The 25,505-nt window shown below is 40.2% G+C and overlaps 1 protein-coding gene across 3 annotated transcripts in view; it reads right to left on the reverse strand.

Annotated features, from left to right (window-relative positions):
• Nucleotides 1–9,649: 9,649 nt before the first annotated feature.
• KIF16B (kinesin family member 16B) overlaps nucleotides 9,650–25,505 on the reverse strand; it is a 132,584-nt gene continuing 116,728 nt past the window's right edge. For 2 of the 3 annotated variants that reach the window (XM_027886509.1, XM_027886508.1), the window contains 2 exons: nucleotides 25,416–25,499; nucleotides 9,650–10,926 (listed from right to left, as the gene is read on the reverse strand). In XM_027886509.1, the coding sequence (XP_027742310.1) occupies nucleotides 10,768–10,926; nucleotides 25,416–25,499 (243 nt within the window). In that variant the 3' untranslated portion in view covers nucleotides 9,650–10,767. The remainder of the gene's footprint in view (nucleotides 10,927–25,415; nucleotides 25,500–25,505) is intronic. The other variant, XM_027886510.1, reaches the window with a different exon arrangement.

Raw genomic sequence — 25,505 nt, forward strand, 5'->3', positions numbered from 1 at the left:
CACCCTACCAGAGGTTCTGTCAGTATGCTGGTAAGCAGCAAGCAGGTTAAATTAGTTCAGTTCATACATATTTAAGTACCATGACCTGCATTATCAAGCTCAGGCTTCAAATATTTGTAATGGCACAATTAGCCTCAGGCGCGTTATCTCACTGGTATCACCAACTGTATATATTTATTTACAAATGACACAGGGGGGAATTAAATGTTGCTGTCGCTGTTGTCAGGGAAACAATCTACTTCTAAATTTTTAATTTTTTAATTTAAAATGTTGTATTCTAAGCAGGGATAGCCATTAAAATTGCATGAGGAAAAGGGGAAAACAAAATCTGGTGTATCTACCTATGGTGGAATTGATGTACGCTGTAATTACAGCAGGTTACAGAGGGGAAAAAACATAGCTTTCATGTGAGACCATGGTTATTAATGTTTCTGCACATTACTTATGATTGCTGTTGCTTAAGAAGGAGAAAATAAGTTATTCTGCATGTGTAAATCCTCGGCAAAATTTGCAGGTTGGAATACGCAATTTACATTGTGTACTGCAATTTTTATGTAAATATTAAGATCATAACCATAAAAATGGTTCCTCAGTAGAGACGGATTTACAATTATATAAATGGTAATTTGTGTAGTCGGATTTAATAACTAATATCCTAATTTAGTGCTTTCACAGAATTGGTGGTACAGGGAATGCGCCCTCCTTGAGCAAATACCTTCTAAATCCAGTAGAGATGGACTATGAGATCTGTTGGGAAAATTGCTGCAACATCTTGACTTGGCATTCCTCTGGAAGAAAAAGCAGGCAATAATAAGAGGAAAACAACATATTTGGAATAACATAAGGCAAGACTGTCAGTCTCCAGCCTTACAGACCTTAGAATTAACTGTAATCCATGTTTCACCATGGAGGAAACATTACATGTAAATCTCCCTTGAGCCCACTCCTCCTCCAAAAACCTGGATGCCTAAAGATTTACCATCCCCTGCAAACCCAGACTCACTGCCACACTCCCTCCCTTCCCCTGCCCATCTCCCTGTGCTACGTTTCATCCACCGTTTTCTTTTTAAACTCGTGATTTGTGTAGCCAGGAAACGATGTTGTGTTCCCAGCGGGGCAGGGAAGGAGCCAAACCACGGTGCAAGGCTGGGAGAAGGGGCAGGCAGTGCTCATCCCAGGGCTGCTTGCACCCTCGGGATCCTCCTTATCATCCAGCCACGACTCTTCTTTCCACCCCGTGCACCACAGGGAAGGAGCACCCGGTGGTAGAATCGGATGAAAAGGTTGTTTTTCTCCTTCCCGACCTTATTTGTGTTACCTGAGCCGAGAGCTGGCAAGGAGCGGCTCTCCGGGGTGCCCCGCACGGCTGCAGAAATCCTGGCCCTGTTTTCTCAGACATGCAAACCATCTGTCAACACCTCCTGTGCTGGGAGCAGGGGCAGGGGGATGCCTCAGAGCCCTGTGTCCTGGCGTGGCCCTCTGGAGCATCCACGTGCCCTCACTGAGCTGGGAGATGTGGCCAAACCCAGCAGCCCTCCCTCAGGCAGTCACTCCACACCAGTCTGCCCAGTCCACTCCAGACCCCGTGGTGCCAACAGGCACCATCCCATTGCAGCTGCACTGAGATTAGGGAACTGGAGGAATTTTTTTTAAGTAACAGTTGGTTTTGCCCGATGGCCTGTTAACATGGGATGCATTCTCTCTGCTTACCGCTGGTTTCCACTCCCAGGCCCTTTATTTGTTTTCCTTTACGGCTGTGAAGTTGTTTGGTTTTCTCCCAAGTCTGTCCCTGGGTGAAAGACCTAATAAAATCAGGTTTTGGACATTTTTGTGGCAGGGTTAGTAAGTCACAGTAATCTACAGTATTAGCTGTAGATTTAACCCCTTGGTGTGTCAGTAGGTTCCCAGCTTCAGTGACTTCCACTTGATGGAGTTGGAAAATCCTTGACATTTTTCACCAAGGGGTTAATTTGAAAAGGGATGAGAGTTCAGTTCCAGTTACAAGCTTAGGTTTAATAATAAGGGAATGAAAAATTTAGGTTACCTGGAGACCAACCAGAGTGTAAAATTGTCCTTGAAGGTGCATTTCTATGTGAAGGTGAAAACAGGAGTTTGAACATTGTAATGCTGAAGGAACAGAGAGGAAATACAAAAACAAATGGGTACTTCAGCTTCCTTCCCCCCCCCATCTCTGCAAGGGCTGTGTAAGGAAACAGTAAAAACATTGGCCAAGGCAGAGAAAAAAGATAAACAGGAACAGGCATTTTATCACCAAAACAACCACAACTGAAACGTGATTTACTTTAAAAATGGCTTGGGCAAAGGAACCAGAGGAAGGGAACATCATTGGAAACCTGCAGAGAAACCACAGAGCAGCTACTTCACCATGAGTTGTGGGAAGTGGTAGGAGGAAGTGAGTCCTGAGCTTCACCAGGCAGAATAACCCGGGGAAGGCGTGTTAGACTTGGCTACTGAGGTGCCCAAGTGGCACCAGCACATCTCTTGGTCCCCTTTTGCCTCCATCCTCCTGCCACCAACAATTTCCTGCTTTTTGGATGGGCGTCTGCCAAAGGAAGAAAAGTTTCTGCCTGAACAACGAATACTCTCCAAAGTACAGACAAACCACAGGCTCACAAACCAAATCCGTTACTGTAAGTTCAGTGTATCTGTTCTGGTTTCAGCTGGGATAGAGCTACTTTTCTTCGTACAGGCTGATACAGTGCTGTGTTTTGGATTTCGGATGAGAATAACGTTGACAACACGCCAATGTTTTAGCTGATTGTAAGCAGTGTTTACACCAAGTCAAGGGCTTTTCTGCTGGGACAGCTGATGCCAACTGGTCAAAGAGATATTCCAGATCATATGGCATTGCACCCAGTATACAAACTGGGGGAAAGCTGCTTGGGAACTGGCTGGGCAGCAGTCATATTGTGCATCATGTCATTTGTATATTTTAATGCCCTTGTCATTATTAATATTATTATTAATATCCTTTCCTTTCTGTCCTATTAAACTGCCTTTATCTCAATCCACAATTTTTACTATTCTTTCTTTCCCCTATTCTCTCCACCATCCCACAGACCTGGGTGAGTGGCTGTGTGATGTTTACCTACCTGTCCAGTTAAACCACAACAGCATCTCCAAGGAGAGAGATCTGACCATGAAGTTTCTAGCAGAGAGCTCTGTGCAGCCCCAATAACCACAGCCCAACCCCTCCTACCTGGATAATAAATCACTCAACCCAAGAAAGTCCTGTTCTCACTGATTTTCCAGAATATCATCAAGGCAGTTTTGATTTACCAGCCTTTTCAAAGGTACTACAACAGGCTTCATAATGGTGTAGTGAAAATTATTACATGCCTTTTTCCCTGCAATGTGCAGGATGCCAGATGGGTGTTAATAAACAGGCCAAAACGTGCCCTGTAAAATCCCACCATTATTTTAAAGGCCAGATTACTCAATACAACTCTCAAATGCCACTCTTGATTTAATTCACACAGAATGAAACACATGTTGCCAATACACTCCAGCAGAGTCCCAGTCTCCTAAAACCTTGCTCCACCACAGGAGAACGGGGGAAGTGAAACCCTTGAGCTGTGCTGAGGGATGCTCTCATCTGCTGGTGGACTTGCAATTCTGGCTCCATTCACTAGATAATCCCATGCAAATGTCCTTTTACCACAGATTAAGAAATCTGTGATATATGTTTTTAGAATAAGCACTTGCACTTGGTTTGTTTTTTATTTTCTTGCCATTTTTTTTGGCAGTCTTCCATTCCCCATTGCCTTTCCTAACAACACCCAGTGCTGCTCACACAACAGATACCAGCGAGAGTCTGGCATGTAATTAAGATGTTAAGAGGTAACTTCATCTGGACACATAAACCTGAGCACCTGCTTGTGAAAGCAGGTGCCAGAATCAATACACTCAGGCAGTTTGGAAGTGTGTCCCAGGCTCTGATTTCACGTGCTGCTGAGCAACCTTCGTGTGCTGGAGCACAGAGGGTGTCTGCTGTACTGCTTCCCAGAACTGGCATTTTCTTTAATCCACACTGCATTAATGAAGCTCCCAAGCTCAAAACAGGACAGATTTGAACACAGGACAGACTGAAATCTGCATCACACAGTCTTATGCCAACCTTTCAGAGGGCTCTCCTGCCTCTAAATTGTCCAGCACTCTTAAATAAAATGTCCAGCTACTAATATAATGAGAATTGGAGGTGGTTACAGATGAAAACGTGACATGGCTTGTGGGTTTTTTCTCGGTAGTGGTGCATTACCTTGTCTCCTGTTGAACTCAGTGGAAACAAGAGGTGATTTGATACACACATGGTTTCAGTTTCCACTGAACAATCCTTGAAGCTCTCATTATCAGTAGGATCATTTGCAGCTGTTACCAGCATGATCCTCTGTACCATGGAAAGGAGTAATTTGCAACTCATACACCTCCTAGGTACCCATGTTTGGGAATAAAAGACAACCATGATGCAGCAGTCCAGAAAACACAGGACTTTCCCAGGTATTTTAATAATAATAATAATAATAATAATAATAATATTAGTAATACTACTAGTAGTAATAGTAATATAAATTATCAATCATCATCCCACCTCATTTTGGAGATACTGATTTCTGTCGCAATTCACAGTATAAAAAAACCAAGAGCATTGATTTTTCCACAACATGACTTGGTTTCAATTGATAATCTTTGATCCGTGTCTCTAAGGAAACAGAAGAACAGATTACTAGAGGCAATCCCTGTCTCAAGGCAACATTAAAACAGGTTAATGTGGAGAAAATACACTGCTGGGCAAGGATGGTGACAAAAAGTAGAGTCTCACAAAGACCTAAACAAGAAGGTAACATTAAGAAGAAGGCTTTCTCTCCTCAAAAACATCGTTTGAAGAAAGGTTCATGTCCAATGTTAATTACAACAGAAAAGAATACAGGAATGACTGAGAAAAAGTACAATAACAACCCAAAAAGCTGTAGCATGTGAGACCTTTGGAGGCTCAGAAGTTCAAAATATGTAAAAAGATAAAAAACTCATGTTGCACTTTGCTAGATCAGAAGATAGTAACTACCATTTTTCAGATAATAAAGGGTTTGCTTTTTCTTCAACTCTTACCAGCACATTCTTCTAAACCATCTGTAAAACAAGACAACAGAAGGGAAATAATCAAAAACTTACAAAGAATGAGAACAAGTCACCCGGCCAAAACTGCTATGAGAAGATAGAAGAAGCCATCAAAAGAAACCAAGAAGGACTTTGAAAAAGTCTGTAAACTGTTTTTTTTTTCTTAGACCTATTTCTTTTGCTAAGGCTGTTCTCTTAAAAACAACCACAAAAATGCTGCCAAAACGCTGTGCAAATGCACAAGCTATTCCAGGGGCTCCAATATCAGAATGACATTGGAGAAAAGTGTCAGTATTTGTAAAGAAAATAAAGTCATAAAGAAGAAAAGAGACACAGGCCTTCCCATGCTGCCACTAGCATTTCTGCTGCTAAGGCTTGTTATGCACTGGAGACATGAGCTTCTTGGCCCAAAATCTTGCCTCCATTTTATCAAACATTAATGCATTCCCTTAAGTCTTCCCCACATACTCCTTTCAAAACTGTTTAAAAACTCAATCTCAACAACCCAAAAGAACAGTTATCTTCCGTGATCTGGTATTTTTGTCCAGTTGGACAAACTCTTTTATGGATTTAATTGCAGTAGACAGGGTGGCATCATGGAAGTTGACCCATTTCCCACAAACTTCATTTTCAGGTCACAGTTCCCTTTTCCTACCTGTTTCTTTTCCAAGTTGCAGTAGGGGAGGTTTACATTAGATATTAAGAAAAATTTCTTCGCTGAAAGGGTGGTCAGGCATTGGAACAGGATGCCCAAGGGAAGCGGTGGAATCAGCATCCCTGGAAATGTTCAAAACATACGTGGATGTAGCACTATAGAGATGATTTACTGCTAATAAAGCAGTGGTAGACAATGGCTGGACTTGATCTTAAAGATCTATTCTATTCTATTTTTTTTTTTTCTAATCAGATTTTTTCATTGTCCTGTAAAAAAAGAGTTGCATCTACAACAGCATTCTAATATAATTATAATAAAGCACTCTCTTACAAATAATAAAACTATAATTAAAAAAATAAAGTGGCAGGACTCAGGAAGTCAAAAAATCACTTTATGGGTCTGCCATGACAATGCATGCAGATTTCAACCCTTTAATTGGATCTCAGGCCTGTAGAATTTGATAGATCTTAACTGCTCACAAAGACTCCTGCAAAGGAACACCTTTTATTTCCCACAATGAGTTTGGAAGCCAACAAGTTTTTGCTTTTTAGCTTATCAAACATTACAATTTTTTTTTCCAGAGTCTAACGAAACACAGGGAAAAAAACCCCAGGGTTGGACATAAGAATCTTTTTAAGTTAAAAAGAAGTAATTTCTTCCAATTTTGGAGCTTTGGTGAGATGCAGCACATAAAATCTCAAGATTTATCACAGTTTCATACAAACCTATTTCTTATTCTCTCCCATAGGAGTGAGGGGACTGCCAGAAGACATTTAGCAACAGGGTTTTGAGGGCTACTCCACCTCTTGCCTCTGAGAAGCAGCATATTCAGAGGAAAAGCACTTTAAAAAGTTAAAGGACTGGAGGGTCAAGACCAACAAGAAGGCACTGCTCAAAGGTTATTTGCATTTTGATCATGTTGTTATGCACAAAAAAAAAAAAAAAAAAAAAAAAAAAAAAAAAAAAAAAAAAAAAAAAAAAAAAAAAAAAAAAAAAAAAAAAAAAAAAAAAAAAAAAAAAAAAAAAAAGAAACAGCCCAGCACCATCTCCAATGTGCTTTTTGGCCTTTTTTTTTTGTGCAATCCTGTTGATGAAAAATTGCTGTAGGGTCAGCAAAGATATGAGCCAATATGATTTAGTGACTTAAATGGAGGCACAGCTTCAGTTGCATGGGTAAGAATTGATGGTCCCATTTAGCAAAGCACTTAAATACATACTTTGCTAGAAATGTATATAGAACTGATACAGAAATTAAGGTTTTACATAAGGACTTGGCCCAGTAACAGAGGTACTTTGTAAAAAAAACCCCAAACACCCTTACCAGGCCTGGAAATAACTTCCACAATGTTTCTGAAAGTGACATTTAGAGCCTGAGGATATCTTCAGAGAAATGCAATTGGAACATCTTGAAAATGGCTAATAATTTCAAAGTGCATTAGAGCTTCTACAGAAAACTTCTGATGGAAGTCTGGGTTTAGAGACTGTATAAAGATCATATTTTTTACTGATGAAATTACCAAAAGATGCCTCTTAGCTTAGCCTGAGCTTGCCATCATTGATTAAACTCTGGATACCAGTGACAGAGATAAGAAGGTGGGAAAAGCTGGTAGCCTGGGGTTGTGGTCCTAATTGCATGCTTACACTGGCAATTCCGTAGCTTTTACCATGATGACACTTTAAATGAAGTGATTAATCGGCCTTTACTTTGTTATTTGCAATGTACACATTTAACGCTGCAGGCCACATAAACTAGCCAACATAAATTAACCACCTTATTGGCAGGTTTACACCACAAGAGCATCTGGTCCTCCCTGAATTAATTTGTGCTGTAGACAGGAAGCCAGTACAAGTCTTCCTTTAAATTAAAACCAGAAAAAAAAAAAAAAAAAAAGAATATTAATATTTTTCACTTGACTTAACTTGCTGTCTAGTTGCGTTTTTCTTAAGCAGGTCCTCCAAATCCAAAGCGACACGAAGCACAGGACATGGCTCTGGGAGGTGTTTGCTCAGCCCTTCTCACAGACCAGCACTTACCGTACGGCACGATGGAGATTTGCTCGGCACACCAGTGGTTTTTCACGTAGGACACACCTGCAGGAACTGGGTTTGTGCAGCTGATAAAGCAGTTTGCCATTTCTTCATAGAAGTGGGACACAGGAAACATTGCTCTAGAGTTACGTAAAATTCATTTTCGAAAGACTCTGAGGTGTTAATTCCTTATCATTGTGCACTGCAATGAGGTAGGAGGGAGCAGGAGAAACTATAGAATAGAGTCACTGGTTTTGAAGTGAGATTTAGGGTCAAATATGAAAACCAGCAATTTCTGCCTCTGAAGCACTCTGGGCATCAGAGAAATACACCCTCGTGAAGCTAACAATCTTCCATTAACCCATCCAGCAACACCAGACTCCAGTTACTCAGCTCACCACAGGAATCCAGCAAGCATCCAACCTCACCTTTCTGGTTTGGAAAGCACAAGCGAAGCCAAATGCCTGGGTGGGGAAGGAAGGGAAGACACGTCCTCCTGTTCAGGGGGATGCTTTGTGCACAGAAGGGCCTGGGAGAGCTCCGAGAGGTCCAGTAAAGGCACTGGGCACAGCAAGGATCGTGAGGTCAGGTCTCTGTTGGTGATGAAATGCAGGTAGAGTTAGCACTTCAGCGCAGAAGGGCACGAGGGAGTCCAGGAATGGCTGAGACATGGTGAAAAAAAACAGTTTGACAATCAACAGGTTTTAGTGCAATGCTTAGTTCCCCAGCCGAGGGTATTAAAATGTCAAAGTCAGCTGGGGTCAGATAGTGTCATACACATCCAAAGGCATTAAAGCCTACCCTGCTGATAAGTGTCCTCTGGTGGTTTAGAAATTTTACCCTAACTTTTGTTTTCCCTGAAATGAATCAGAATTTTAAAAAATACTCTCAAAATTTAAATTATACATTCTGATTTTTTTTTTTTAATTAGAGATGTTTATTGTAGCAGCCTATGCAGTTATCTTTGAACGTCATGATGGAATGGCTGGGTTTGGAAGGGACCTTAAAGACCATCTAGTTCCAACTCCCCGCCACGGATTAGGGACACCTTCCACTGGATCAGGTTGCTCAGAGCCACATCCAGCCTGGTCTTGAACACCTCCAGGGATGGGGTGCTCCACAGCCTCCCTGGGCAACCTGTGCCAGGGCCTCACCAGAAGTGAGCATTTCTGAGCCAGAATTTCTTCCTATTATTTAATAAACACAGCTTAAGGTCATTCCCACTATCCCTGCATGTCCTTGTGCGACGTCCCACTCCAGCCTTCCTGTAGGCCACCTGTAGGTACTGGAAGGGGTTCTAGGTCTCCCCAGAGCCTCTCTTCTCCAGGCCACCAAATTTGTGAGGTATGATTTGCCTTTAGTGAAGCCACTGGCTGTCACCAATCACCTCATGGTTTACTATGTGCCTTAGCAGTTTCCAAGAGGATCTGCTCCATGATCTTGCCAGGAACTGAGGTGAGACTGACTGGCCTGTGGTTTCCTGGGTCTTCTTTATTTCCCTTTATAAATAGAGGTTATGTTTCCCCTTTTCCAGTCAGTGGGAACTTCACTGGAGTGCCATGATTTCTCAAACATGATGGATAGCAGCTTAGCCACTTTCTTGGCCAGTTCCCTCAGGACTGTGGATGTACCTCATTAAATGTAAAACATTATAGTTCCTATAACTAGGTCATGAAATAAAAATGTCACCAGTGCTGTTACTTTAGGTTTTAACGACAATTTTCTGTAACATGAAATAATTTGATTACCACAACCTACCAGCGGTCAGTGATGGCAACTCAGAAACAATGCTTCACACTCTGAACAAATAGCCCATGAAACTTGCTTTGGTTATGCATTTTAATAGCTAGAAGTCATCCAATCCTGATTTTTATACAACCAATTATACATTAACCTGTACATATACTCAATTCCAGTCACAGTGTATAGATATTTTTGATTCTGCAGCAATATAAAATGAATTTTATCTATATATACATGTGCAAGTCTGAACGAGTCCTGAGTAATTTTAAGGTACTAATAGTCAAATCCTGCAAATTTTAACCGATGCAAATAAAATTTGGGTTTTACAGCTATTGTGAGGAAGCTATTTTAAAAAAAAATTATATATAGCACTTTGCATAAGCTTTATGCATAGCTATGAGTTCTGTACAGTGCAGAGTTTCTACTTACAGTCTGAGTAATTAGGAAATCTGAAAAGATGCTGACCATGTTCTTCGGTAACTATTGCTTCCTCTGCTTCTTCATTAATGGTGAGTGATTCGTTCTGCCTCAAAACAACCAAGTGTGGAAGACTTTGACAGGGTTTAAATTATATTCTTTCTGCTGCATATATTTTTGTAAACATTCAAGTTACCCAGGCCCTCCAATTCCTCTCAGGAAAACTATACAATTATACAGTCAAATAGTTAAAATGTATATCTGGAAGGGGAAAGGAAATTGAAACAACAGTGGAGTGCGAGCATTACCTTAAACACGACAGAATGCTGTAAAGGAACAAAGAGGAACTGTTCTTTAAGGAACAGCTTGGACAGAAACCAAGAGGCTGCTCAGAAACCCTCTGTCAGCATGACACACTGCCACGGTAAACATGAGATGCTCTCGAACTACCAGAACAAATTGTCTGAGCAAATGGGAAGGAAGCACTCCCGCCAAGGAGGGGATCCAAACTCATCAGGAGAGTCAGAATCTTTGTACTGTATTAACAGAACAACTCACACCAAAATGTCCGTATACCCCATGCCAGGAAAACGCAGGCACTAATAGGAGAGCTGGTAAAGGACATGGGATAGCCCTGGGATGTAGCTGTCTCTGTGGTGTCGTTTGGATGCAACTTTCCAGGTACGGAGGAAAACAGCTTTTTCTCCTTCCTCTCATTCCTCTTGCGCCACGAAAGTGAAGGCACCACTCTGACTCCATTCCTCCAGCAAGGATCCCAGCCCAAAAAGTCAGCTGGTCCCGTGGCTGCTGTAGTCAAAAACACCTTTCCTGAAGAAGGGCGAGAACTCGCAGATGGTGTATTTGGACAGCGTCAGCCCCACCTTATCGATGTGCAGTGGAGATGACGGAGATTTCAGCATGGCAGAGAAAAAGCTCCTGAGGTATTTCTGTGGAAGGAAATGCAAGATGTTGTAAGGTTTACTTGATCAAATTGACTACAATCACTTTGAAGAATTAAATGAACATCAGTGTGAAAAAAAAATAAATAAAAGAAACAAGATCGCCAGGGCCTATGTGTGAACAGTCCTTTTAATAAACATCAGCGTTTAAATCCATTCATAAAACAGGTCCACTGAAATGTCTGTATTGAGCTCAGGAAAAACAGAAAGCAAGTATTTTTCACCTTCTTCCTCTGCCCAGCTTTGCAACTCTTCTGTTCTGTGCTTGTGTGATGCTTTCTGGTTTATTCTGCAGTCATGCAATGCTTTCTGCTAGTCATGACCCGCTAATACTGTCGTCTAGCATTACCAAACACCATAGCAGGTGCAAACCCCAAATCCATTCTGCAGGAATTTCACTACATATGGGCACAAAAGGGCTTCAAAAATCTTTCCCTCATGAAGCCTCCACAATCCCTAAATGGGATTTGTTTTGATCAAGGCCATCTGCAGAAAGCTTGCACGACTTCCATATTATCTCAGAACCTACCAGCATCTTTTCACTAAGCTGCCCTCGAAATTTCCTTTTTTTTTTTTTTAAAGTCTTACACATGAGAAGCATGGGTAAGATGCTTCCTAAGCATGGGTAAGATGCTTCCTTCCCTTCCCAGAAGTTAATATTCACCAACCTCTGTGCCACTCGCAGTCATTTGTACCCAGAGAAACTGCAGCAGGTGTACATTAACACAGTTAGTTTTCACAAACCTGGTTAAGCTTCTTTCACGTTTAGCATGATTTAATAAGTCATTTTTATATCTTTTGAATGAAACAAGGTAGGTAAAATGTTTGATCAGACAGGTGCTCAAAAAGATGCCCTACGTCACCCAAATATCTGTAAAGGAAATCTCATCTGGAGCAAAGGGATAAACTCCTTTGCTCTGCTACAGGCTGACCACAGAAAGGCATAACTCAGGAAATTATTCACTAATCTGTGATTCAGTGGGAATCATATCTGCAAGACAGAGAAGCACATTTTCCTCTGATGAACACAATGTTTAGTTGTTTGAATGCAGCAGCTCTGGGGTCATGGAAGTGGTTTGTTCGGGACACTGTTGTAATTATTCACTTGCTTCCCAAGGTGAATTCCTCCAAACTATAACAACCTGTTATCATTTTAGGTACCTTGGAAACCATCTGTATTAATATCACAGAAAGCAGGAAAACAAAACAAAAAAAAAAGGCAACCAAAAAAAAAAAAAAAAAAAGCAGCTGGAACATAAACTGTTCTCTTGGCAGGAATGGTGATTTTTTTTTTTTATTCAGATCTGCCACAGGTTGTATTAATGTTCAAGAAAAAAAAAATTTCATTACAAAAGTGCCTTCAAGATGAATTCCAACAGACTAAGAGGTAATTTAAAGTGAGCAACAGATGTCATATCAACATTTATCATAATTAGTTCTCAAAGTAGGGTTCTTTAGAAAAAGTCCCAAACCAGTAATGCCTGAAGGATGAATATGGTAGAAAATCAAATGTAAAACATGGCATCCTGTTAGAATTTTAGCACTGTGCTGAAAAGTTACTGCAGTAGTTCCAGTTTATGGCTACTGAAGGCTCAAAGGTACCAAAATATCTCTCTGGACACATTACAAGACCTATTGCATTCACCTTGGTATGTATGGCCAGATAATTGACTGTCATGCCTTTCCTGTAAAGCCATTACTCATTGTTTTGGCATGATAGCTCTTAATGGCAGAGTAAAAAAAAATCCCTCTGCTCTAAGCATACAGTTATGTGACAGGAAAACACTAGGAACTGCAGGCACACTGCTTTTCCCAGATCTGTGCTCCAGAGTTGCTCAGTGAATATCACAGATCCTTTGAATATGAAAAAGATCCTTGGGAAAATGGCAACAAGCAGACTCTACCAGATAATGATGGAATTAATTTTGTATGAACGTTTCCTGCCATATGGCTTGGCATTATGTGCTCTTCAACAACCACCTCTGAGCAAATTAGCCCACTTATAAGCCCCAAATCTGCATTTGCCCTTGTTTGCAATGCTGATGTGTTAAGATAGCCCAGGGCTGGTGTGCCCTTGACACAAAGAAGCTGTTGCTTCATTGAAATACAGGCTGCTCTGCCCAAAGATGCTGGCTGGCAGTGACATCCCGTAGTGAGGGGAACACTGACTGATGGCAGAAGTCTTTGCTCACACCACAAGCATATGCCTCGATGAAAGAGCTGTGGCTGGACAACACAGGGGAAGGTTGCTCTGTCCTGCTGGCTGCAACGTGGGCAATGAAGAAAGCGACAGAAGAAAAGGCTCCCTACCAATGCTTCCCAAATTTGGATGGGACAGGGAGAGGATGAGGGTCACAGCAAGCTGGATGAGGAGCAGCACAGCAACAGCAAGAGCCAGAAATGACAGAAAGAAAACTTTCTTAGAGATCCAGAGGGGATTCGCCATTTCAACCCAGGAGGCCACTGCGAGCAGCTGGAGTGGGAGCAAGGCTAGATGAAAGGATCCCCTCTGTCAGGACTCTGTGGGCAGGAGAAAAGCTGTTTTCAAAGCTTCCATATTAAATCCATTTCCAGCAGCATATACATTTTTTTCTCTGTTTACAGAATAGTGTTATTTGTGCTGAGATAGATAAAACTAAGTGGGAAGCACTTTGGTATCTTTTGATGTGTTACTTGAAAAAAAATGTCTTAGCAGGGACTGGTAAGCTCAGGTTGCCTTCATAGAAACATGTCCAAATTTTATACAAATTAGTGTACTGATTTGCTTCCTACTGATAGCAACTAAATCATTGTCCCTATGCACTACGTTACAGCTACTAGGTTTGCATGATTATCTTGGAAAGAAAAAACTAGTTAACTGCTAAAATATTCCAAAAGGCTCAGTTTTATTACTCATTTTCGTTTGTTAGCCTTTCAAAACTCTGGCCATTTGTTCTGGATTATTTAGCCTGGTAATCAGTGTTCTTCCAAATGCACTTTGGAGTTTCATTTCACTAATAGCATCCAACCTGCTACGCTGCTGGTTTGCTGGAAAATATCCTAATGATACGTTTGTAAACGTCTCAGTGTGAGGGCACAGGACCCTGGAACTGTAACAGGGATGCAAAATGGGCAACTCACCCATCAGCAGTGGTTGGTTGTTCAGGCTAAACACACGCTCAGGAACACCAGTTTAGAGAAGGGAAATACTCTTTGCGTGTACAAAACAGAGATAGAAAGGCAGGTTAAAAAAAGTAATCCAAAATAGGAAAAGCAGGATTCTGCCCTCTTGGAAGGCAATATAACATGCATGCCCTTTAATTTAAAATTTATGACAGCTGTACCTGCAAATTTTAACTCTGCAAATGAAACAAAACTGGAGAAAGTGGTGTGAGGCCCAAAGGTTTTTCTTTCTTTACTTATCTGAGTAGTTTTCCCCCCTTTTAATTATGCAAATAGCAAAATGGTAACCATTTTAAAAGCTTACTAAAAGTAATTTTAATAGGGTTTCACCTTTTTAGCAATAGGCCAGTGTTCATCTTGTGCTCAATCCATCAGCACAGCAAAGTCATTCTAATGGTTTTTGCACTACTTCGTGATGTGGGAACCTCATAATTTTATACATTTTATTATAAAGCCATAACTTAATTTAAAGTTATTAAAGTTATTACAATCAAACAGCTTTCTGAAATGTGGAAGTCTTCTTATCATCCTTTCAATTGTGGCATATTAAAGAGGAATTTAGTTCAGTGACATTGTTCTCCTAATCCATTACAAACAGCAATAGCCTCAGAGACCAATAGCAGAGCTTAGCAAGAATTGGATTTTTTTCATTAAAATTTGGTGTGTTTAAAAACTCATCAACTCTAGTACTTCCAGAAAGTGAAAAAACTTTTAGCTTTTGCTTTCATACTGCTATTTCTAGCCATTCCCTCAAAAAAGTCAGTGTTTAAAATTCTTTAAAAGTTACATTTTACAATTAGCATTAGAAATAACACCTGCTAATATATGCCAGAGCTGAAAGCACCACAAACTTTAATAAGATAAACCTTACAAGGCTTTGGGGATCCTTTGAAACAACACCACGTTTTCAACACCTGCGCATCAACGTGACAGTCAAAAGCTCTACCACAAGGTCACCGAAGGTCACTGGTGGTAGAGGCAGGACTAATTAACTTGCTCATCTAACTTCTAGCATAGGCTGCTCTCCCCCTTTAATATAGATGCTTGTTCCTTTCAGCACCAATCACATAATTATTCTGTTGACTAGTGCTAAGCGCTGCAGGCTTTAAATCAGACCTTGATTTGAATTATTCATAGAGCAAAGCATACACAGGTATCACAGCTGTTTTCTATAGGATAGGAATCTGATTACCAAAAAAAAAAAAAAAAACAAAAAACCCACCCCAAACCAGACAGATTGAAGCATATTCCTTGACTCTGAAAATTCTCATTGTGATGTAATTAGTTATTTGCAAAGTCAGATCTTCCTGAGGAAGACTGTATCTCAAAACTAGCAGACAGGCACATGCTTCGCTTCTAATTTGTGATCACAAAAATAAGGATGCTTAGAAGACAAGGCATGCAAAGGGAGCCTGCTGGAATGCAGAAATGGGAGTGCACCTCCTCCTGCCTTTGTCTCCTAGAAAGTAATTTCTGGGCACAGCAAAGGAAAAGTGAATATTTGGGGATCCTTCTCCAAATTAACCAACTTTCTCTATTTTAGACCTTTCCATTGATGTCTTGAAGAGAAAAAAATTACTTCCAGAGTGGTTTTTCAAATACCAAGCACTGCAGAAATGCCAGCTATTGTCACTAACTACAGCCTTTTGACAAAAACAAAGCTGGGCTGAAATGGTACCGACAGGTGATGGTGTCCCAGGGAGACTTCAGGTTGGCAAGGGGTCCTGTCTGGGGAGATGTTTTATACATAAAACGGTGACAAAATATACAACTTACCAAGAAAAATAGGATTCAAACTTCTCATTGGATCCACTGCTTCTTTGTGTTTTGCTCTTTGCTTACTGGCAGAAGTCAGAGGGAATTAAGACACAGCACAGGGAGGTAAGTTAGGACTGGAGTGAAGAAGATGTGAACCCTTAGGAAAAGGGCTGCAAGCTAAGCCAGCTCTGCCTCATCCGGGACACACACAACCACCTATCTCCTCCACCACACAGGACTGGATTATCAGGGTCAGGTGTGGAGAACAAGGAAGGCCATTAGCCACAATACAGGAAGTTCTTTTACAAACAGAATTCCAAAGGAGCAGGTTCTCTTATGCCAAATACCCCGACATTACACAGCAGGGTGTATTCAAGCTGTCCAAACTGGGGTGTTTTGTGCAGGCTCCTTCTACAACTAGATACAACTAATATCTTCACCTCCACCAATTCCAGATTCATATCAATTCTCCACTCACCAGACAGAACTTGCTCAGAAACATTTTGGTCTTCTGTGGTTTTTTTTTTTTTTTTAATAAAGAAAACACAAACCTTCAATTCTTTTCCTCAACACCTTGACATACCTTGCAAGACACCATAAAGCAGATTTGAGTAAAGCATATGAGAGGAACAGCATGTGATATTCAATATCTCAAGTGATATTTCAGGCCCCTCAGGAAGTACCTAATGTCACCTCTGGATCTGCACACATTTATCTCCTGCACACACCCTTAGGGTCATTCTGTGCAGCTGTGATTTCAGAGCAATGAGAAAAATACTTACTGCCTGGGAGACTACCTGGTGCCTGAAGGATCTTATTTCTGTGGAAAAACTTGACAGGATCACCCGGACCAATTATCTTTTGCTGAAAGACCAGGATGGCTGGGTTCTCCTTACAAAAAACCTGCCGTACTAGACACTGTCAAAGCTGTGCAAAGCCTCCTTGAGGAGCCAGAGGTGACAAATGCCTGCAGAACGTGTCTGTCCCACGTACCAGAGACCTTGCTTGAGTCATACATGACTTGTATAAGCACAAAGAGATTTCTCAGGAGAACAGACAAATTCACATGTTTCAAAATGACAAGTCACCACTGCGTTAGTCATCATGCTAAAGGGAGGGGGGGTTATTTGCTTCAGATTGACAGGCATTCATTAGGCTCACGGTTGGATTAACACAAGCTGAGAATAAAGGATTGGCTCGTTTTAATCAAACCCTTCCTGCTCACTTTGATTAGGTCTAATCAGAAGCAGGGCTGTTTACAGGTAATGCCTAGCACCCAGTGAATAAATAAATAAATAAATAAATAGATGGAGAACATCCCAATCAGTATCACCTTACTCTGTGTGTTTGCATGTACAACTCCACCCCACACACCAATTTCCCTCCAAAACTGATTCTACATTAGGAGCATCTCTTCATAGAAATTATGCAAGTGTGGCAAATTATGCTAGGTTGGGGTTTTTCTAATTAACTAGCAAATATCTTACCAATTTGACTGTGACACACTTAGCTTGTTGGACTGAACTTGTTTGCTAAGGAGCTAGATGGGAGGAGGTGAGACTGCAAGCTCCTACCAAAAATTTAATGTAGCTCTTTTCTTAGTAAATTGATTTACCTATATAGCCCCCAAATGTTCACATGGCTGTAAATGCTGGATCTATAAAACCAGAATTTTACTTTGAAAGCCATTGCTGCTGTTGGAGTTACAAAACTGAATGATGGAGACTTGACTTCTTGTCTCTGCAGCAGCACTATCACTGGACTTTACCCAAAGCAGAGAGAGACACACCAATACCATACACAGCACTCCTTTGGGCATGTTTAGAGGTACCTAAATGACTTTGGAACTAAGCAGGCAAGAATCAAGCTCTTTAACCAGCCTAAATTCCATTTACAAAACCCCCAGAACCTACATTTTTATCCCCTTGGGAAAGTCTGTCTATTTTTTTCATGCAGAGCATAATGCAGATTCCATGAATCAGGGTTAGTTTCCTCCACAGCTGTATAGGTGAAAGCAGATTTTACCACTACATTTCCAGAAGTGTTTGACTGCCACTAAAATTTCATTTTACCCAAGGTGGTGCTGAAATTTACTGGAATTCATACACCTTTTTGAATTTTCTTAATGTACATGTATTCTGAGAGATGCCAGTTATGATTCAAGGTGAAATTGCTCTCCCAGGTTTTCAAAATCCAAACTATTCATTATAGCTATTTGGAGCATTTTTCTGTGCAAGTCTAATGGCATGAGCACATTATGCTGAATTACTATTATGCCACATCAGTTGAATTAACTTCTGAAGACGGTCTACATCCCAAATTACAATCTTATTCTGCCTGAAATTCACTTAAAATCCACAGGACTTCATATTTCTTACAATGTCTGCATGCTAAAAGCTTATATTTATTGGCTTTAGGCAGCTCCAATCAAAACTGGATTGTAGGCTGGCAGGGAAGTAAAAAAAAAAAAGGCAGCAAGGGCTATGATTTACAGGTGCTCTATCAGTGTGAGTCGTCTTTTGGAAGTGAGCGGCTGTATTGAAAAGGATCAAAACAGACCTGACCAGTGAAGGAAACTCATCTTTTCTCCAGAGCACAAGTCAAAACAAGTCCTGCCAAAATTTATTCAGAAAGAACAACAACAGGATTGAATTTACCACGCATCCCTGGGCCGGCAGCGACAGCGTGTCGTCTGCTGGAGTGGCCTTGGCAAACAGCTACCAAAAGCACTTGACATGCATCACCCTCTGCTTCCTCTGGTGAAATCAGATGCTGGCGGATGACTGATGTGCTGGCTTTGAAAAGGGATAGCACCGAGTTCAACCCAGTGTCCTTGGCTGAGCACCCCGTTTATTCATCTGCCCGCATCTGAATGTGGAGAGCCATTACTGGAGACCGAGATAAAGGTACACAACTTCAGAACTTGATTTGTAGGGGGATGTTGGGCAATTTATTCTGATCTGACAGCAAAACACATTAGATCTGGAGCTAAACTGAAGCTCAAACTATTTGATGTCACATATTCTAAACTTGATAAACTTTTAAATCTTGATAAACATACCTCCTTATTTCCTGATACTCTGAAATATCTAAAAAGGAAAGAAAAAACCACAAAGGCCTCCAAACTGCAAATCCTATTTAATTCTTTGGTTGCAATGGGCATAAATATCTGATCACAAAAGACCATTCTTGATGTAGCGATATTAAGTTGTACACCTAAAGAAACCCCAAAACTCTTGTCAAGGGGAAAGTATATTATGCTAAGTTACCTACAGCAAACTCTGCAAAATGGGGTTTTGCAGAATCATGAATAAGGTCTTGAGTTTGAGCAAATGGGACCAAGGGGCTGCTTGAACTCACCATTCTTTTTGCATACAATAGCTTGTTGGACCAGAGCTTAAAATTAACGCATCCAGAATATAACCTCAGGCTTTCACTCCTCCTAAATAATCACCTTTATCATCTGTTCCTATTATAAGAATAATGTCTTGTATTGCTGTGGGCCTGGCTGAGAGTCTATGGTATTTAATCAAAATAACATTTTATTGGTATGGGATCAACTGCTGACCTACACAAAGTCCTAATTTCTGCTTCTTTGTATCTAGTGACTGTAATCAATAAGTAAAATTAATTTTATTTATTCACTTTTTGAAGCCAACTGGGTCTCACAAAAGAAGAAGAATCACCCCCCAAAAGATTAAATGCTTCACTGCTGAAAGCTACAACTTTTTTGAGGGCTGATGCTTCAAAACAGGAAAAGCCATGAGCACTGGCGGATGGGGACCTGATGTGTGGAATTGCTCTCAGATGGCTAAATGCAAAGTCTTACTGTCTGCAGGCAAAGCAAGACTTCAGTGTTGTTGCTGAAAAGCAGTTATTTTTGTTCTTAAATTTTTCAATGGTTACTAGAGGTTATGAAAGGCACTTAGTGAAGACTAACTGTACCTAAAACAGAAAATGATCTATGACATGGATTTCATAAAACTGATATTCACAAGACGGCCCAACCACACACCCTCTTATCTTCATGGATGCATCTATGCTCTTTCCTACCCTGATCCCGCTGCATCCCCGTTCCTCTAGTGGGAAATTAAAACCATCACTCTGAGATATTGCGTTCTGTAGTTCAGGCTATGGGTACAAAACAAGCCTCTCTAGGATTATCAAACGCCAGCATTTGCAGCAGTTTGCTTTTGCACTGGCAGTCATTTCTGGTGTGCATTCATGTCTGTAAAAAAAAAAAAAAAGAAGAGCTTTCTTTTAGCTTCCAATGATTACCAAATCTATTCTGAACGCGTTCTGAAGTCCATCTCATCTAGATGCTGCTAATAACAGTATTTACAAATGGTCTATCAGAAGCGAACATTCAATCTGTAAGAGTCAGGCTGGTGAGCTGCCTTTAAAGCTCCTTTTAAAAAGCTTTGGTATTAGGGATGCTGTTGTAAGCTGATACCCGAGTCTAATAATTTCCTTTCAATAATCACTTTGAACAAACATGTATATGGTAGCTTCGAAAAGTCTTTGTGACTGGAATCAGTCAGGGAAGAAAAAATTAAAATCAAACAGAAATGGTAAACCCAACCTCACTGGATAGAATTTTTGCAATAGAAATATTTCACCTGTAACTAGAATGAAGCAGGTTGTTAAACATATTAAGGGATGGGGCTGTGACACAAAAGCCAGTGGGATGTGCTAATGAAGTTCATACTGAATATTCAGATGATGAATCATCTAAAATCATTTAAATGACTCTGTCCTCGTGACTGCAAGGAAAATCTCAAGAAATTAGGTCTCTGGCAGACTTGAATATTCTTTTGCCCAAATTTGTCAACAAGTATTTTGAGGTTTTTTTATCTTCTGATGTTTCTTTTGCTGGTTGCCAACCAAGGTGTTAATTTGAAAACTAGTAAGACATTTAAATAACAAAAATGAATTCAAGTTCAACAAAAGGTGCTATTTTCATTACTTCCTGTTTTCCTTAAGTACCAGATTCCTGGAGCCATTAAAACCCAGCAGACTGTCACTTTTAAAAGGGAAGGATGGCATGGCTAACTTTAGATTGTTATATCAAAAATACCCTAGAAATCGTCACCTCCAAAGGAACTCAAGTGAAAATACAAACTGAAAACCAAACTTGGCTTCTAAGTTAATCTACTTCTGGAAGGCTAATTTTGACTGAAGGTAACAGCAACATTTCAGCCAGTTCAGTGTCTAGAATACTCTCCCCAGCCAGTGCTACAGATTGGACAGCAAAATTGAATCATGCAGCTCCTTCAAGATTTATTTCTGCCTCTTGCCTTAACACCTATCTTTGAAATCCTCATCAGCAGACACCAGGAACTGAGGAGGTTAAGGACAATTGTATTATTAATTTTAAATAAAGCAAGCATGCCTGTATTTTTAAAGAGGTTGAAAGTACCAAGAAAAAAGAAGAGCAGAGGCAATGCCAGGAAGATGTACGTGCTCCTACAAAATTTGACGTAGGCTCACCTTCCCAGACTGTCAGAGATTGACTTTCAGTCCCTGAGCTCTGCAAGTGGCAGCAAAAGGCAACACATGACTCCTACTGACTCTTGAAATGTCTGTTGATGCCTCCCTGAGAAGCCTATTGGGGATTTTGCTCGTTCCCCTTTGCTGTCTGCAAACCAGCTTGAGGAAACCCTGGGAATAGGGAGAAGGAAACAGGGAACAGAGACAAGAAGACAGGCTGAGGCTTGGGAGAGTTTTTGGCTTTTTCCTAAGCACACTGGTGACAGCGAGAGCAGCAAAGAAGGTCTAGTGGCTGCTTGACTGCAAGGCTTGTGACCAGGGAGTCAAGAAACACAACTCAATCTGCTATGACAGCCTAGGCTCCTGCCCAGTTTTCCTGGCTGCACAACAGGAAAACAGGGCTAACAATAATGTTCATTACCACAACAAAGCATGAGTCTATGAGAAGAAGAATTTAAAAAAAACAAAACTGGGGAATCATACGATACAGAACTGCCATATCCAAAGAAGCTGGGATTTCAGGAAAACTTCTTTTTACTGTCATTCACAGATCTAGCAACTCACTAAAGAATAAAAGATACTTTGCAGTTAAAACAGGAACAGATACATTCACTGACTCACGTATTTCTTGTGACAAGTGTTGCCTTTACGAAGTTTTTGCTTAAAAAATTACGAAAAATAGGACATACATCACCTGAATTCACATAAAAAAAAGGATCCTATACTCTTATCTACTGATTTCTAATTGCATGAAAGGGTAGATACACACTAACTTCTGTTCATTAACTTTAATCAAAAGAATTCTTGGCTGTTTCATTTAAGGCGGATTTAATCAAGCGAGGTTGGCTCTGAAGTGAAATTACAGTCTTTAAACTGCGGAACAATTAATTTAGAGTTTTGCCCTGCAACAGGTCCCTGATGAAATACTAAATTAATAGATTGCAATGGGGTATTTTGGGTAGGTAATTTTAAATACAATTTAGGTGTTTTCTCTTCCGATGTATAGGCAAAAACCTTTGTGCAAACTTGCACGTTATTTTTCCACACCTCTATGGTAATGTAAGACAAGGCTCAAAAGATCTGATAGTATACCAACAAACACCAAAGCAAAAGTGTTTACATTGCAACTACATATCACGCTGGAGATCAAAGATGACTTCTCAGCTTCGCCTCACACAAAAATAACTCACATAATGTGCTTTCCTAAAAACAAGGCATTGTGAAGCTTTCTGGTTATCAAGCGTTTGTATCAGCTAGGATAAATAAAAGAACTTAATGTTTTACATAAACTTTGCACTTACTGTGATTTAAGAATCACAATACTCATAATTTGGGGCTTTCTGGATTCTTTTACTCTGAGTAATTTCATCTCCATTATGACATAATATGCCCACTTCTAATCGCAGGCTGAAATAAGGTACCTCTACGTCTCAACCTCAAAACAAAGCAAACCCTACCACAGCCAGCCCCCACTGATTGCAGTTGCCTTGAAATGTGTCACAAACCCCACTGCTGTTGTCACCACTTTCTTCACTGTGGCAAGAATCACAGAGATGATGGGTAGAAAAAACTAAACTCTTCCTGAAGTGTCCTTCAAAGAATGTTTTGGACAAATCTAATTAAGCGCATGGAAAACTGCAGTTGCTCAGAGATGACCTGTGGGAAGCACTGGATTAGCCAAAGCTACTTCAATCCAAAAAGTCTAGGAAAAATGACGTGAAGTTCCAGCCTACTGAAGATGTATAAAACACCTAATGTAAAACTTGGAAGAGCAGAGTAATTTCTTTATCATCCACCACCAGGATAACAGCTCTATTGATGATCTTACAATACAGAATATTTGTTCAAACACTTATTTGACTCGTATTTGTCAAGGTGTAATTTCTTTTTGGTCAATACAGTTAGCTCAGAAGTTGAAAAAGATTATACATTTGTGCTGGACTGGAAGCTGTACTTTGCCTTTTCTAAAAACGCTATTTTAGCCATCAGCTCTTGACCAACCAAGTGGAACAACCAAATAAGTTTTTATACTTTACTACAGCCATATCAACACATCATCTGTGAGGTTTGAAAGAGATTGCAAAGGGTTTTCAGCAAATCAAGGTACAGGATCAGGTATGAAAGCCAGCTGAGCGCAGGCCATGTTTCCGTTTGATACCAAGGTCTAATGCTCTCACCTTCTTCCTGATCAAATTCCCACATGAGAAATGGGTTGTGGTCCAAACACCAAGAAACCACTTCCCTCACAGAGGCATTTAGTTTCCAGTTAGCCACTGAAGTGTGCTCAAGGTTCATACTGGACTGAAAGCCACAAGGCAGGAAAAGCCATCATTTTAAACAGAGCTGGTGCCCGTGCCACTTCCACTATCACAACAGAACTTCCACTTCCACAGCACAACTCAAGATGTTCTTTGAGCCTTCAACATATTCCATGACTTTGGAAACCACCACTGCTTAGGTGGTCTCTCTCACTCTTCACCAAGGAACTGAAACTTTCCAGCTGTTGGCAAAGCCACAGCAAACCACTGCTAAATATGCAGTGAAAAGAAAATACCATGATTGCAGATCTGGACATAAGGGGGATTTTGATCAGCTTGTGGCATTGAGTTCCTCATGGCAAGGTTACTAACATTTGCTTGGCTCCTTGTCCGCTTTATTTAACTTCCCCTTAGCCACAGGGGATCTTTAGTTCCTCACCACTGAGTGATTTGTCAGGACTATTGAGTGGCATGGCCAAGTGGCATATGGCAAAATATATTCATGTGAATAATGGTCATATATCATTATGCTTGCAAAATATATAGGTAATGAGGTTTTAATGACTTAATTTAGTTAAAATAGATACAATTTAATCTTAAGTTAAACCTGGCTATATAGAGAGCTGTAAGTACTACATGACCAGGATCAAAGCATCACTATGCACAGCAGTTTTAACATTAGAAACATTACAATAAAATCTGTTATTAAATCAATGAAAGGTCAGAAAGATTAAAGGATTAAATTTCTTAGTGGTACAAAAATATGTAAATTGAGTACTAGACTGGAATGTGGCCATGTCTTTATACCATATATTGAGGACGTGAAAGAGAAAAAATTACATTTTATGCTCCATGTAAGACAACCTCACATCAAAAGTCAGTGGGAGGATGTTTTGTTGGTAGATCAAAGAAAAGGTGAGGTACATAGAAAAAATTCAAAACATGTAAGGAAATATTCCAGTTGTAAGCAATTTACTTTTATATTAATTTTTCTAAAGCTGTACTTAATGCTATTTTAGTTCTACAAAGAATATAATTCTTAATGACTTGCACGATCAAGTAATCCCCATGTGACTACAATATAGTTGCAGGGTGTATAGTTTAGTCTTTGATCACGCCTCTTCTTCTTTCCCAAAACCCCACCTCCTGCCCCTGGGCTGCAATAAAACATGCATTAACACAGAAATAGAAAGACCTAATGTGTGATAGGGTTCAAAATTATGCCATCCACACGGCACTGCAGAACCAGCAAAATAACTCAAACCCTCAGACTCAATAACCTTGTCCACAATAAAATTAATTTTTAAAATTAATTGGAAGAAAAAGAATGCATTCAGAAAGCTGGGTTACAAAATAAAACTCAGAGATGCCTAAATACCGCTTTCCTTCTGTCATGAGGTATTCGGATATAGAAACTATGATAAAATAAGTAAATCTTCAGCTAACAAATTGCATTTAAAGTAGCAATATATTTTTTTAATCTTGTCTTGCACAGAGACCATCTGTCTACAGTGAACACTTACCTCACCCACCACCTTTCCCCCTTAAATAAATGTACCTCCTATGAATATCTCTAAAGAGTTGCCTTTTTTTTTTTTTTCTTAGAGTAGGAGTAATTTATTTTTTAAGAGATGTTTCATTACTTTGCAATCTACTGCTGCCATCTCCTGTGTTAAACGAGGCAGCAAGTAACTTAATACTTACAAGCAGGCTATTTAATGTTGACCATATGGGAATGGTTTCTGCTGGTCAAGCAGAGAGTACTCCACCTAAACACACTGCAAAAGCCTGTTAAAAAGTTGGCATTACCTCTAAGTGGCTCCGTCGTTCTGCAATCACTCGTTCATCCTTGTTTCCAAAGAGCTTCTTTGGAGGGAATTCTAAAGTGGCAAGCTGGAA

The sequence above is a fragment of the Empidonax traillii genome, unplaced genomic scaffold (genome assembly GCF_003031625.1).
Source record: "Empidonax traillii isolate 1590-97213 ecotype Southwest subspecies unplaced genomic scaffold, ASM303162v1 scaffold188:size807701, whole genome shotgun sequence".
NCBI classification, from domain to species: Eukaryota; Metazoa; Chordata; class Aves; order Passeriformes; family Tyrannidae; genus Empidonax; species Empidonax traillii.